The sequence below is a fragment of the Dipteris shenzhenensis genome, chromosome 13 (assembly GCF_047967505.1).
Source record: "Dipteris shenzhenensis isolate YYH24624 ecotype China chromosome 13, Dip_SZ_1.0, whole genome shotgun sequence".
Lineage (NCBI taxonomy): Eukaryota > Viridiplantae > Streptophyta > Polypodiopsida > Gleicheniales > Dipteridaceae > Dipteris > Dipteris shenzhenensis.
The window spans coordinates 8,948,931-8,962,399 of NC_141608.1; the positions used below are offsets into that span (position 1 = coordinate 8,948,931).

The 13,469-nt window shown below is 39.4% G+C and overlaps 1 protein-coding gene across 2 annotated transcripts in view; it reads left to right on the forward strand.

The window, feature by feature from the left end:
• Nucleotides 1-2,480, forward strand: part of LOC147894997 (uncharacterized) — a 29,887-nt gene extending 27,407 nt beyond the window's left edge. For both annotated transcript variants that reach the window (XM_087383576.1, XM_087383577.1), the window contains exons 11-13: nucleotides 1,148-1,217; nucleotides 1,323-1,394; nucleotides 1,522-2,480. In XM_087383576.1, coding sequence (XP_087239702.1) covers nucleotides 1,148-1,217; nucleotides 1,323-1,394; nucleotides 1,522-1,641 — 262 coding nt within the window. In that variant the 3' untranslated portion in view covers nucleotides 1,642-2,480. The remainder of the gene's footprint in view (nucleotides 1-1,147; nucleotides 1,218-1,322; nucleotides 1,395-1,521) is intronic.
• Nucleotides 2,481-13,469: the final 10,989 nt, after the last annotated feature.

Sequence of the window (13,469 nt, forward strand, 5' to 3'; positions counted from 1 at the left end):
CTCCGATCTTTTGTGACAGCCAGAGTTGCATCGCCATTGGCAACAATCCTGTCTTTCATGCTCGCATGAAACACATTGAAAAGCAGTATCATTATGTGTGGGATTGTATTCAGGATGGCTTCATTGGTCTTACATATTGTTCCACTGAGGACAATGTGGCTGATATCTTCATAAAAAGCCTCTCCACGCCTCTCTTCACACGTCATTGACATGGCTTGGGGATCAGAGACATTCAAACAATGTCAAGGGGGATGTAAAATGACATTGTTTTTCTTTGTACTCCCATAGGTTGCTATTTCCACATGTGGATGAATTTGTGCAACCATGGTACTTTAGGTACTTCCGAGATCATTCAGCCATATCATTGAGGGGGGATTTGTAGAGATATACAATGATATGGTGGTGTAGGATAGACTAGGACTTAGTCTATTTTGTGTGTTAGTACTGGGACTATATATACCAAGTACTTGTACTTCATTTGGTTGAACATTTCAGTTGGAGTTCACTTGTGCTCACTTCTTGTTCTCTTGTGTTCACAATCCTTCTCCATTCTTGTTCCTACACTCTTTAGGGTCTTAGGTTCCATTCATAACCTGGCTATTGTATTTCTGAAATATTATTTAGAGATACACCATGGATTCCAACTTGGTGGGGGAGGGTCCGGGGCTACTTTATTTTCAGTAGAATTTGAGAGGTGGTCCTCATTCACACCCCATGCTCATCTGTGAAAGCATGAGAACCTGAAGTCTCTCAACTCGAGCCCACTCCATCTCTAGGCCCCCAACAAGGGCTGCCATACATACCTGCGGTCACCAGTGCATTGCTCTGGAAATTTTTTCTGTAGAGCAGCTGAGCAGATGTGGGGGCTTATGCCTTGATGTTGCATCATGCCCATATCCTATTGGCCCTCTGTTCTCTTATCAAACCATTGGTACCAGCGTGGTAAGATCTGATCAAGCCATTGGATTGTGAATGACTATGGTCAGCCTTCTTCCGAATCAATGTGCCTATTGCCGTGTAGTTTTCATTTCAATGTCATCTCTGTGTGCCAGCATAGTGACCCAGATTTGGTTTTGAGGTTTTTTTAATGATGCCCTCGATGGGTGGGGAATATTCGATGCTAATGGATTCTTCTATGTAACTGCAGATTCTTCCTTGTAGCAGACGCAGAAGGAAATTGTATCATTCTTTCAGTATACGCTTTACGTGATGGAGTGGTAGGTACTCAAACTGATTTCTGGTTCTACTTTCTGCTTCTCTGGTTTCAAATAAGGTTGATAATATATGCAGCTTTGGCTGGCTAACTTTCCCCAATCTTGTAGCTAAAAGAGGGAGATTCCATCACCTTGTTAGAGCCCTTTTTCCACAATGTTCAGGTTTCATGGCAAGATACGGTTCGTAATTGTCTTGTAACTCATTTTCTCCTGCACTTTTCCTAGTCTAGAACCATATGAAACTAAATCATTAAATGGAGCAAAGCTTTGTTATTAATAGGCTTGATTGGGACAAGCTCCTTCACAGGTATACCATTATTCTAGTGCGCGGGTAGACTTTCCACAACAAATCCTTTTGAATGGTCGACCCACGTCTGTGCAAGATGCAGTTTTCTCAACCATTCGAGCAGTACATGTTCCTCCTTAAGCAGCACTACTTTGAACCATTTCAATGAGTGTGTATATGCTCTATATATATTCATGGTTTCTGGATTTCACTGGCTGGGCCTTCACTTTAGAACAAATAACAATGCATGTTCCCCAATTCTCTATTTAGCTTTGGGAGTTGTGAGGCATGACAGATGCAGTCTTTTAGATTGTCACGTAGCTGCATAGGGTCCAGACATTTGATGACAGATTCTGTGCACTAGCAATATCCTCTCATGCTCAGCTAGTGGAGGAGGGCGAATGATGGATCTTGGTATGCTTGGTTCATGAGATTGTTTCAGGACTTTGGCTTCTTTTTTGACTGTAGCGTAGATGCCTCATTCACATGCCTATTATAGCAGGTGCTGAACAAGGTCGTCATATAAGAGGTGCTTTTTGTACAAATGGAAGATTAAGGTTGCTCCCACATAACTTACTATACAAAAGACTGTTTTCCTATGGCTTCATTCATGGACGACGATTCTAACTGATACACATATCCCGCTCTGTCAGCATCCATCGGCTACCTCAAAGCATTCTTACATAGTCTATGGATCAAAGTCATGACACACATTGATCTTGTGTCAAGCGACAAGGAGATTCCACTACCTTGTTCCAGATGACGTCGGGGATTCCTGCCCTGTTTTGTCAAATACTCATATAAGACATTGCTAAGTTTGAGAAGGTGAATGTTGCAAGTTATGCCATGAATGGTGTGACAAGGGTGATGTTGCAATCTTGAGTGATAAGCCTTTGATATATATGGATTAGTTGGATCTTGGCTAGAAGATGTTGAGGTGGCAGCCACATAAAACGTGACCTATGTATGGGTGTTGTAATCGTCATGCTCAATGCAATAACTCTCTCTCTCTCTCTCTCTCAGTTGTATGCCTATCTTTGGCATCTGAGTTGCCTTCATCTTTTAAATATTTATGCACTTGTAATCATCAATATGATCTTGTATTAATTACATTGTAACTTTGCTCAGTCATTCTTCTCTTGTGCTACTTCTTGAGAAATATGAATTTGTTTTGGCAGAATTATGTGATGCATTCATGCTAAGAGGATAGAGAAGCTTCATAAAACCACATGTTAGAGCAACAAGGCATAAGGCTCACTTGATGAGATCTCAATAGCCAGTTTTAGTCTAGCTTGCCAATCATCTCATTGACCTCTAGAGCATGCTTGTAGACAATGGAGAGATCATCACATATACCAAATGGAGCAAGGTATATGCTGGATGTGTTCATATCATCTCCCTCCTCAAGAGTCTTTATTGGTTGATATAACCTCCCTCCTCAAAAGTCATTTATTTCTAACGAGATCTTTTCTCTAGAGGTGAGCAGAGGTGAGCAGTGTGCAATCAAGACTTTGTGGTTGTTAAAGGACTACAATTGGTGGATAGATCGAATACATGCTATAGAGGCGCTTATGCGATATTGTATATACATGTATATGCTAAATGCTTAGAAATGATAATTAAGGAGGATTAGACAATATGATAGTGAGCATCTTGTTACTTTGTGAAATTTGTGAGGGCATTCACTACAAGTTCAAAGTACAAGAGGATTGAACAGGTTTGCTTTAAGAATGGGCACAGAGAGCTTCTAGGCAAGTATGTATAGCAAGAGGGGATGGGCAAAGAAGAAAGTCAGCACCATAGATCTCAAGTAAAGGTGCCTCTATCACTGAGATGACTCCCCATCTGAATCAACTACCCATGATGATCTTCACCAAATCAAAAGACTAGGAATAACTCATAACAAGCACCATTTGGAATTCACAACCCAACCATAGAGCCTTCAAATAAATCATGAGCACATAGAGATCACGGGTAAGGTCAATTGCTCGACCCTAGCTCAATAGACATCTGTGGCCCATATCATAGACGTCCCCTTCACGATGTATGCATCAAACTAGCTTGCCAACGTACCATTCCTATGGCCATCTCATTAATGAATCCCATGGTCTAACCCCTCATGTTAATATATAGCCTTAGCTCATGGCTAAATATAGCTTGAATGCTTTTACCACTTATATCTCTATTCAAATGGTATTCTTTAAAATCAGACCTAGACTCTTCAACCTTAGGCTAATAGACTAGCCCTCTATGATCACTTTCAACTATAGGGCTAGTTGTTAGCAAACATATGGCTAGCTAGGGATGTCAAACCCTTCAAAGTATTTATGTCCTCATACATGGAGTTGGAGAATGTTTATCTTTGAATGTTGAATTTCCCTTCAACTAGATCTACGAACTATGTATTTCACAACACATTAGCTTTGCACTTCATTCCAAAGTCCTTTAATGTTAGAAAGCTAGAATTGCATTCAAACTAATTCTATCTTATATGTATGGTATTCCATACTACCGTAAATCATCTCATAAGTGGATCAAATTATTCTAGCTCAACGTGATCCTTCACTTCATCGAAGCATCCCTATGTCATGCCATTTTAACTCATAACATCTTGCATGAAATATATGCTAAGTCTTTTAACCCATCTACAAATGTGGCATATTTCTTCCTTTTGTGCACAGAGAAGAAAAGTAGATCTATTCTAAAACCATTAGAGGATTCTTAATCCATAAGCCATATCACTAAGAGTGATCAAATAAGCAAGGTCTAACATAGTTTTATAGGGATGCCAATGGATACTTGAATGGGTATTCATAGTCACACCCCCATTCGAGTTCTTACAAACCCTTTTGAGGATGTAATTATCGTGTATCATCTTGCTCTCCCATTAGAGGATTCTAAATCCATAAGCCATATCACTAAGAGTGATATGCAAGGTCTAACATAGTTTTATAGGGATGCCAATGGATACTTGAATGGGTATTCATAGTCACACCCCCATTCGAGTTCTTACAAACCCTTCTGAGGAGATGTAATTATCATATATCATCTTACTCTCCCATGAGCACGTCTAATACCCCTCTTTATACAAGCAAGTGACTATATTTATCCTATAAGACTTCTTTTAATACTTGCACTTACATGTCTTCTAAGGTCTAGGGATGATAAGGTTTGGGCTAAAGTTCCTACAGAATCATAACCAAGATATGGCCTATGGTTATTTGCTTCCCCTTGTTTCTCATTCAAATTTTCTATATCACATTGAAGATTTTAAATTCTTCTTACACGATAAAAAGTAGAAGCCTTGCAATATGATTTCATGGGTTGTAATAGTCAAACCAATCCAGTTTCACCATCTCCTACAAGTTGGACCAAACTTGACACATTTGTAAGTATGGGTGGTTTCCTTGCTCATGTATCCATAGGATACATCTTCCATAGGCCAAATATGCTTTCCCTTTCCTCTTATAATTAATTAAACGTTGCCCCATCCACAATATCTATTTGGCATTGTATTGTTAGAATGTTGCATACTTAGTTGGAATTTTGACTCAGAGGTAGTATTTTTCCATTTGTTGGTAATATTCTCCAATGGAGCCATGGTAAGGTACAAGGACAATATCTTGAAGCTAGATGTTTACAAAAGCAAAGATTTGGTAATGGAAAAAGGGAATAAGTACTTGGGAGAAATTTTGGAGTTGACAATTGATTTGTGCACATGGGGAATGCATGGGGTAGTTTGGGATGGTATTATCCAAAACATTTTCAACTTTGAGGCAAGCGTATACCTATGCTACTTCTTCGGAGAATGGACTTGCACCTAGGAGGATCAGAAAGGAGAGCATGAAGTTAACTTTTTGGTATAGTGTGGGAGCTTGTTAGGCCTAGGAATGAGAGTGGAGAGAAGCGTATACACAAGCTAATTCTTTGGAGAATGGGGACTTGTTAGGGCTAGTCATGAGATCCTCTGTATGTACCATTAGTCCTTACTACATTTTTTATGAGGCTTTTTTGAGTACAAATCTCCCCTAATGCTACAAACTCTTCAAGGAGGAAATACCCCACTGAGTCCTTATGTTGTTTTATTTCACCCTCAATCCACTTATAGCCCAGTCTTCTCATCAACATTACTCATGGTTCATGGCATCAATATGTCTATTGTGTTGAGATATATAGACATGTAGAGCTATGTAGTGATGTAGAAAATACAAAAACATATATAGAGATGTACAAAGGTATAGCCATATGTATGTGGATATAGCTACATAGAGATAGGTAGGAAGAAGAAAATATTTATGTGCATTGGCAAAAGCAAGGAAACAAGGTTGTTATGAAATGGAATGGATACAAATGTTGCTATTTATAATTAATTAGAATGACAAAGAAGTGTATGTAGAACTAGACACCATAAGATTTTTAATTGAATTGTTCTAGAGTCTAAAGTAATAAAACCTTTTGGGAAGTTTTTGATGTCTTAATCTTGAACCCAAAAACTTCCCAATCTTGAACCTATTGTGAATGCTATCATCATTGATGCACCTTTAGCATTAGCATGTTAGAAGGAGTTTTTTAGTTCTAGGGGGATTTGGGTGAATGAATTTCTTCTAGTATCTACTAATTGACATACATGCCTATAATAAAAGTGAGTGCTTTGAATATACATTTTCAAAGGTATCGTGCTTCTATTTATGCAATTTTGGGAGAAGAGGGCTATGTAGCTACTTATGGATACAAGGGGCATGCCTTGAAATCATGAAAAAGTGTAAAGCTAACATTCATTGGCCTACCCTTGGGGGAATGACTAAGCAAATGTGTGAGTTCTTTTGAAATGGGAAAATGTGCTTTGTTGTTGCAAAAATTCCTAGAAATTTCAAGGTTTAAGAATAGGAGTGTTGTTAAAGGTTCCATTTATGCTACTACTATCAGGCCTTCACACCTCTTGTGGATTGTGGCCATATTTAAGTAGTTGATGCACCTACTCACACTACGTCAGCCTCCTTCCCCAAGTGATTTGGACATGCTCTAACACATCATAGAACCTTTGTAGATCCACATGTTTGCTTGCCTACCCATCTGCAGCGTTTGCTTTTATTGCCCGCTCTCCATGCTCATAGTAGTCACATTTTAGCATAATGGCAAGGGAGAGTTGCCAAAGAATTGCTCAGAATGGACGAGGCCTATTGAGAATTCTCTTTGTTGTTGTTTGATGAAAATTATTCATCTTAAGGTTTTTGCTATCATTTCTTTGTTGGAAAAGTGGTCAAATTTTGCCTCAGCCTTTCTCCCAAAGGATTTGACATCTCATTTACATGATGCTTTTCCTTCAATGAATACCCACCATGCAATATCCATTTCTTTTGGAACTTTTGGATGAATATCATATATTCATTCACCTTGTTATGGGAATCGGTCTTTTAGAACCAACCACTTGCTTAGTAGAATAATCCTAAAGTTACTATTCTTTATGGCATTTACACAAAAGGGTGATAACAACCACCAAATTACAAGTTCTCACTTAGTCCCTCACATAGTCCTAACCCTAACTAAGGAGGTTGTTGGGTAGAATTACCCACTACTAGTACATCGACAAGTAGGAGTTGATGTGAGTAGATAACAAGCTAGGAAGCTAATGTGGAAAGAGGGGGACAAGTCGAGAAATGGGAGCTCTAGGGAGGGTGATGGTAGGCTCAACCTAAGTGATGGATGACATTCTTCTCACACGTAGATGGAACAAACAATTCTCTTTTGAGCCAATGCAACTAGGTGATGCCTAGAACATTGAGATTTTCTTGCAATTCAGAAACAAAATACCACAGCTCCCAATTGATCCCTTCCAAGTGGAAGTAGTAGCTAGGTAACCACTCTAACAAATAGGCCAAAGAGCGTGGAATAGTGAAGATGCGCTGATCGATAGCATCCATGGAGTCTATGGTGGTTTGCCACTACAAAAAGAAGGCATCAGAAGGGTTGATTCCATGCCAAGCATGCAAAATTCCGCTTATGCCAGAGGAGTCCAAACCGAAAGCACATCCTTCACTATCCTTGCGACACAAAAGTTGATGGTTGGAGGGAAAGTGCTCTAAGAGAAATTACCCGAGGGAAACTATGAGAAAAGGCAACCTGTCACATTCTCTTACAACTTTCTGACTAGGAAAGTGTGATCAACACACTTTTTTGACTGCCAAGGGCCTAAGGGAGGCCGATGGACCCACACGTGGTAGTCATCATCAAACATGTCATGGCACGGAAGGCAGGTGAGTGTTGACAATGTGGCAAGGGGACGTGGTGATGGTGGCACGCACAACATGTATTACAACTAGTAGCATGGGTGCGTGATCTTGACTGTGGAGTCTAAACTTCTGCATAGTCTATTCGTCAAACAATAGATGTGGTTTGGGACTTCAATGGCCCCTAGTGATGAGTTGACACATTTCGCCTTTGATTGGACAGGCCTTTGAACATGTAGGGCATGCCTCGAGACATGCATGTGTGTGTAGCCATTTCAACCAATCACAGAGCTCGGTCTTTTGATTTTTGTATTGATGTATTATTTCAAGTGTAATGTGGTTAACTGTAGCAAATTCTCCATTTGTCTAGTTGTAATCAACTCCTGGGCCATATTCGCCTTTGTGAGGTGCTACTATATCAAATTTTGGTGTGACATGTGTCCTTCCTTTAAAGCTCTGATTTGGGTAGAATTTCCTTACATGCCTAGCCCTTGAGGTCATCCATAGGCATGTGTGCTTATTGCAATTGCTTTAAGTGTATCTGTACCTCTTGGCCTCTTGGCTTAGATTTTGTTGAGCATCTACTTACCTTCTATAGGAAATTTTCAATGAAATGCCAAGTGCCCACCCAAACCACATAGAAAGCATGAGTTGGCTATATTCTTATAGGAAACCTTTTGAATCATTTCCCCACCTTTCTTATCTTCCTAGCATCAAGGCACTAGTAGATTCTATAGCCAAATCAGTACCAACATCAAGGACACAAGTAGTTGATATAGAGGCAATTGATTAGCTAAAGCAAGAGGGGGAATAGAAAAGCACATGCGATGAAAAAAGCGTAGATAGTGGGAGTAATGATGTGTAAGGGAAAAGTAAAGGTCGCTAACTCATTCAATATTTCAAAGGAAAAGGACATGGATGTTGATTCAAAATAGTCTACATAGGGATGGAAGTAGTTCCTAATATGCTGAATAATTGTTTGTAGCATATAAATCAATTGTGGAGGATGTGGAAAATCTATTTATCTCCTGTCAAAGGGAGAAAGCGAACAAGGAAATGAGGAAATTTATGACAGAGCCCAAGGGACAAGATGGAAAAGTAAACCCTTGGAAAACTTCATAACTTGTCTTATTCCTTCTTTTGGGGTGAATGGAGTAGGTGTTGAGTTTTGTCATAAAAAGCCTCAAGACTAAGATTTTCTCTAGCTATGCATCCAATTGAAGTAGGGAGAGTCCCACTTTGGGAGCCATGTCTACTGAAAAAGAATTGTAGTCTAATGGGTGGATTTCATTATGGTGGAAGTAAAGGAGGACCAATGGATGGTTTTAGGGATAATTCTAAGAGGAGGGTGGCTAAGAACATGGTCACAGTTCAAGGATGGAACTAATTGGTAGATGTACCATAAGATACTTCTTTCATTGCAAGAGGGAGGTCTAAGATAGAGGTGAGGGCCCTTAAAATCCAACCTTGGATGTGCACATCCATTGGACCATGGAAGGAGCCAAGTGTCCACTTAAAATGTCCACTTAAAATTTGACAAAAGTGGGCCACTTTCACTTTTGAGACAAGTAGATATGAATTTTATGGAGGGAAGGAAGGAATTATGAGATATGTGGAGGGATAGAAGAGGTGATTGGTGAGGAGGATCCTTTGAGATGCTAGTATTTATGGACCTCCTCTCATTCTCCATCTCTCCAAGCAAATTTCTGGATTGGAGCTCTCCTTCTCTTTCCTTTCTCTCCTTCCTACTTTCCCGTTTTTTAAAACCTCTTGCTCCTTTCTCTCTTCTCTTTCCCGTATCTTTTTGGATGCAACACATTAAATGTGTGCGCATGCGTGCGTGTGTAGGCAAGGTTCAAAGAGAAGAGTGGAGTGTAGTGAGTAAGACAAGCTTCTCAAACATACCCAAGGTCTAGGTATGTATTTATTTCTTGAGCCTCAAGCTTAAGCTTAAACTCCTCTTGCTATGAAACTTGTATAAAGAGAATTTGGAGATTTAAAAATCTTCTAGTGCGGTGTTTACTAAAACCTCACTTTTAAAGTCACTTTCATACAATCAGTGTAATCCCTTGACAAAGATTTGGATGTGGACATCCATATGCACCCATACTCTCTTATTTCATGCTTGGCCAACTGCTAACTATATGGGCTATTGTAAGTAGCTAATAATAGGTCACTTGATCTAACAACTTCGAACGTGCCACATGGCTTTGCAAGATTTTAGAGTTTCATAAAACGCTGTAGTGTTGGCCAAGCAAAAATGGCTTAAAATATATATTAGAGAATAGCTTGAAATGTGGGCTAAGAAATCGAAGAGAGATCAAAAGTGCTCTGAGTGAATCTCCTGACATAACTAAGTTTATGAAGAGCGATTGGACAAGGCTCACACAAGATCAATCACTACATAAACTGAAATTCATTAGTAAAAAGGTAGAATTTGTGAAGAAAACAACACAAATTTTATTTTATTTTTTGGTGGAAGATTAATTAAATGATAAAAAAGTGGAAATACAATTAAGTAGACGCGCGAAGCGCTCGAAACGCTATAAGCACTTCCCACCACCTAGCACTATAAAACCCCAACACCGCCAAAACCTCGGACATGAGATTAGCAGTCATATCATCCTGAAGTGGCACTCCTTTGAAAATCAAAGCATTGCAAACTTTCCATATGAACTTAAGTTAAGGGTCAATGTGTATGAAAGCCCAAACACGAATCAAACATGGATTGAGATTGCCATGATCTCCCAACAGAGCCAACTTCCAACGAAGACAAACAAGCAATTGTGCTCGATGCAACCACCTCTGAAAAGCCCACCAAAGTCTCCTCACCACCACACAACCCCAAAAGAGGTGATAGTGGGATTCCAAAGCTATTTTGCAAAGAGAGCAGATTGGAGAGATAGGTCACCTCCTACCAAGCCTGTCCTTAGTGGACAGCTTACAAGTCACCAACCTCCATAAGAAAACTTGCAAACACACTAGTTCCCAATGTCTCCACAATTGTTGTTTCTTGGGATACCAATGCTTTGTTGAATCTAAAGTCATGAATCATCTAAGGTGAAGGGGCCAATCTTGTGCAACCCTATCTTTTTCATAGTTAAGGGGTCATGCCTACAGTTTTTTTTAATGTTTTTCAAAATGCAAGGGCATCGCATGAATGGAAATAAAGAGGATTTACTTACCTTTTTTAATGAGAAAAATATTTACTTGTGGAAAACCATCAGGCCAATTCTATGCCACATTTAGACTATTTTAACTTTTCATAAGAGCTTGACACCTAAGCATATTCTATTTTTCATGCCTCTTCAATGGGTCTTTCCATGGAGAAGACAAGGGAGGGTGATGACATTTTAAAGGCACCCACCCCTTTACTAACCCCTTCACCCTATATGCACCTTTTCTTTTTCAAATCAAGGTCTTGTTTCTTAGATTTCATATGTGATTAAGTGCCCATGACTTTTCTTGTTAGAATCCCTAATGAGTTGCCCCTCACCAAAACCTTTCAAGATACTCTACAAGAAGCCCCCCTAGGGAACTCCTATAATCGCAACAATGAAACAAGATAGGCAAGGAACAAAAAAGGAACAAATAATGAGGAATTGAAACAAGAAAAGCTTAGAACCCAAGACAAATAAACATCCAAATAAGAAACTCAGCCAAGATTAGAGAAAAAATGAAATTAAACAAGAAAGGAGGGTAAGCACACCAACAAGAAGAACGTCATTGAAATAATTAAAACAAAACAAACAAAAGGAGGAGACTTGAAAAGTATAGCCCACATATTCAAAAAATAGGCAATCAATAAGGCAACTTCCAAGGCAGGGGCAGCTGGTCACAACTTCGACAAAAACTCTTATAGCACTAGCATGTTCACTAAGGTGACAAAAAGAGGAGAAACAGTGTTTACACATGGAGGAAGAGAGATGAATGAATAAATGTTAGGGATAGAAGAGAAAGTCACAAGAGGCACTTTTGACTTTTAATCCCTCCCCTCGCAGATGAGCTACAAATTGGGACGAGAGGCTTTAGATTACAAAAGAAATGCACAAAGGGGTGAAGTAGATATTCAATCCTCTCAGCCAAAATGATTTACAAACTGTATTTAGCTCACATGAAAGGAAACAATTTGGGTTTAAAAATGCTCATCTCCATCCAAGGGGGGAGGAATCTATGGAAAAACAATGGCCAGTATGTAAATTCAGTACTACAAATCCTCAGTTAGTACAATTTGTTAGTCATAAAACACATCAGGATCCAACGCTTGGAAGGCAGCGGTTATGTAACAAATCCTCAGTTAGTAAAATTTGTTAGTCATAAAACACATCAGGATCCAACGCTTGGAAAGCAGCGGTTATGTAACATTGACCTTTGTGTCACCATCACTCGTCACCTTATCACTTAGAAAAGGTCTCCTGTCAAAAATCCTGGGAGTTGAGCCGATTACACTCCAGTTTGGTACAATAAGGCTCACTTTAATTAAAGCCACCCAGGCAGGAGCCAAGTATAATGTATATACCTGTGTTTCACCATCACTCATACTTATCACTCAAGAAACGCCCCTCATTTCAGAGATCATGAGTACTGAGCCACTTTTACTCTGGTTTGGTACAATATGGCTCAATTTAATTAAAGCCACTTAGGCAGGAGCCATATATATATATATATAAAGCCAACCAGGCAGGAGCCCACTTACACTCTAGCATAATACAATATGGCTCACTTTTATTAAAGCCCTAATCAGGCAGGAGCACTATATACCTTTGTAAGACTAGAATATATCCAATTGTACAATTTAGAATTTTTGTTGATGTAAAGTCCATTGAACATTCAGAACATCAAATCTCAGAAGTCTTGCAAAAGGTTTGTAGATGAGGTAAAATAGAGCAAACAAGCTTCGCCATCAGACAAATCCCCTAATTAAAATCCTGTGTTCTCACCTATGGTTTATATCCTGATTTCACTGCCAGACTTCAATCTGTTAAGATCTTTGCTGTCTCTTGGGCATGCAGACAAGGTGACTTGACTTCTAACTGAAAGTACACTTACCAGGAAGTCACCTCGGTAAACACACATACATACAACAATATTGCAGACTTGAAAACTCACAAGGCTTGGGGAAACAAACCACAACTCAAAGCTTTAAGGACTGACCCAGTACCATTCTGTGACCAGCTCATGCAAGCTCCTTGTCCTAGACAGTCTCTATCTATACATCACTAATTCAAGTGCTACCCTGAGATACACATCAAGGACTGCCATTAACCCCCATTGATGCAGACAGGAGTTACTTGAAAGCTCTGTGCTGCTTTTTTATTAATTCACAATGAAAACTAGCGATGTGCTACGCTTGCAATAAGCAGAGTGAAAGCACGCGTTACACTTCAAGAAACGGAGCCACAGCAACCAAACGTCCAAAACAGATAGGAGAACCTAGAGGCATGCTCAAGTTTGCATCACTCTGAAGTATCTACTAAGGGAACATGTATTGATAACAAACTCCATAGAACCATTCCTACTTATGATGAAACAATAACCTTCTGCAAACAAGATCTCCACAGACGCCACATGGTCAGATGCGGCCTCTCAGACTCACTTCCTGATAATTCTCACTGTCCACGGAGAGACTTCTCACAAAAATGAGAAGGTTCATAAAACCAGTAGGGGGCACTCAAGATAGATATAAGCAAAAGACACTCTTGAAATTTTCAACTCAAAAGACTTCAATACTAACTATAGACA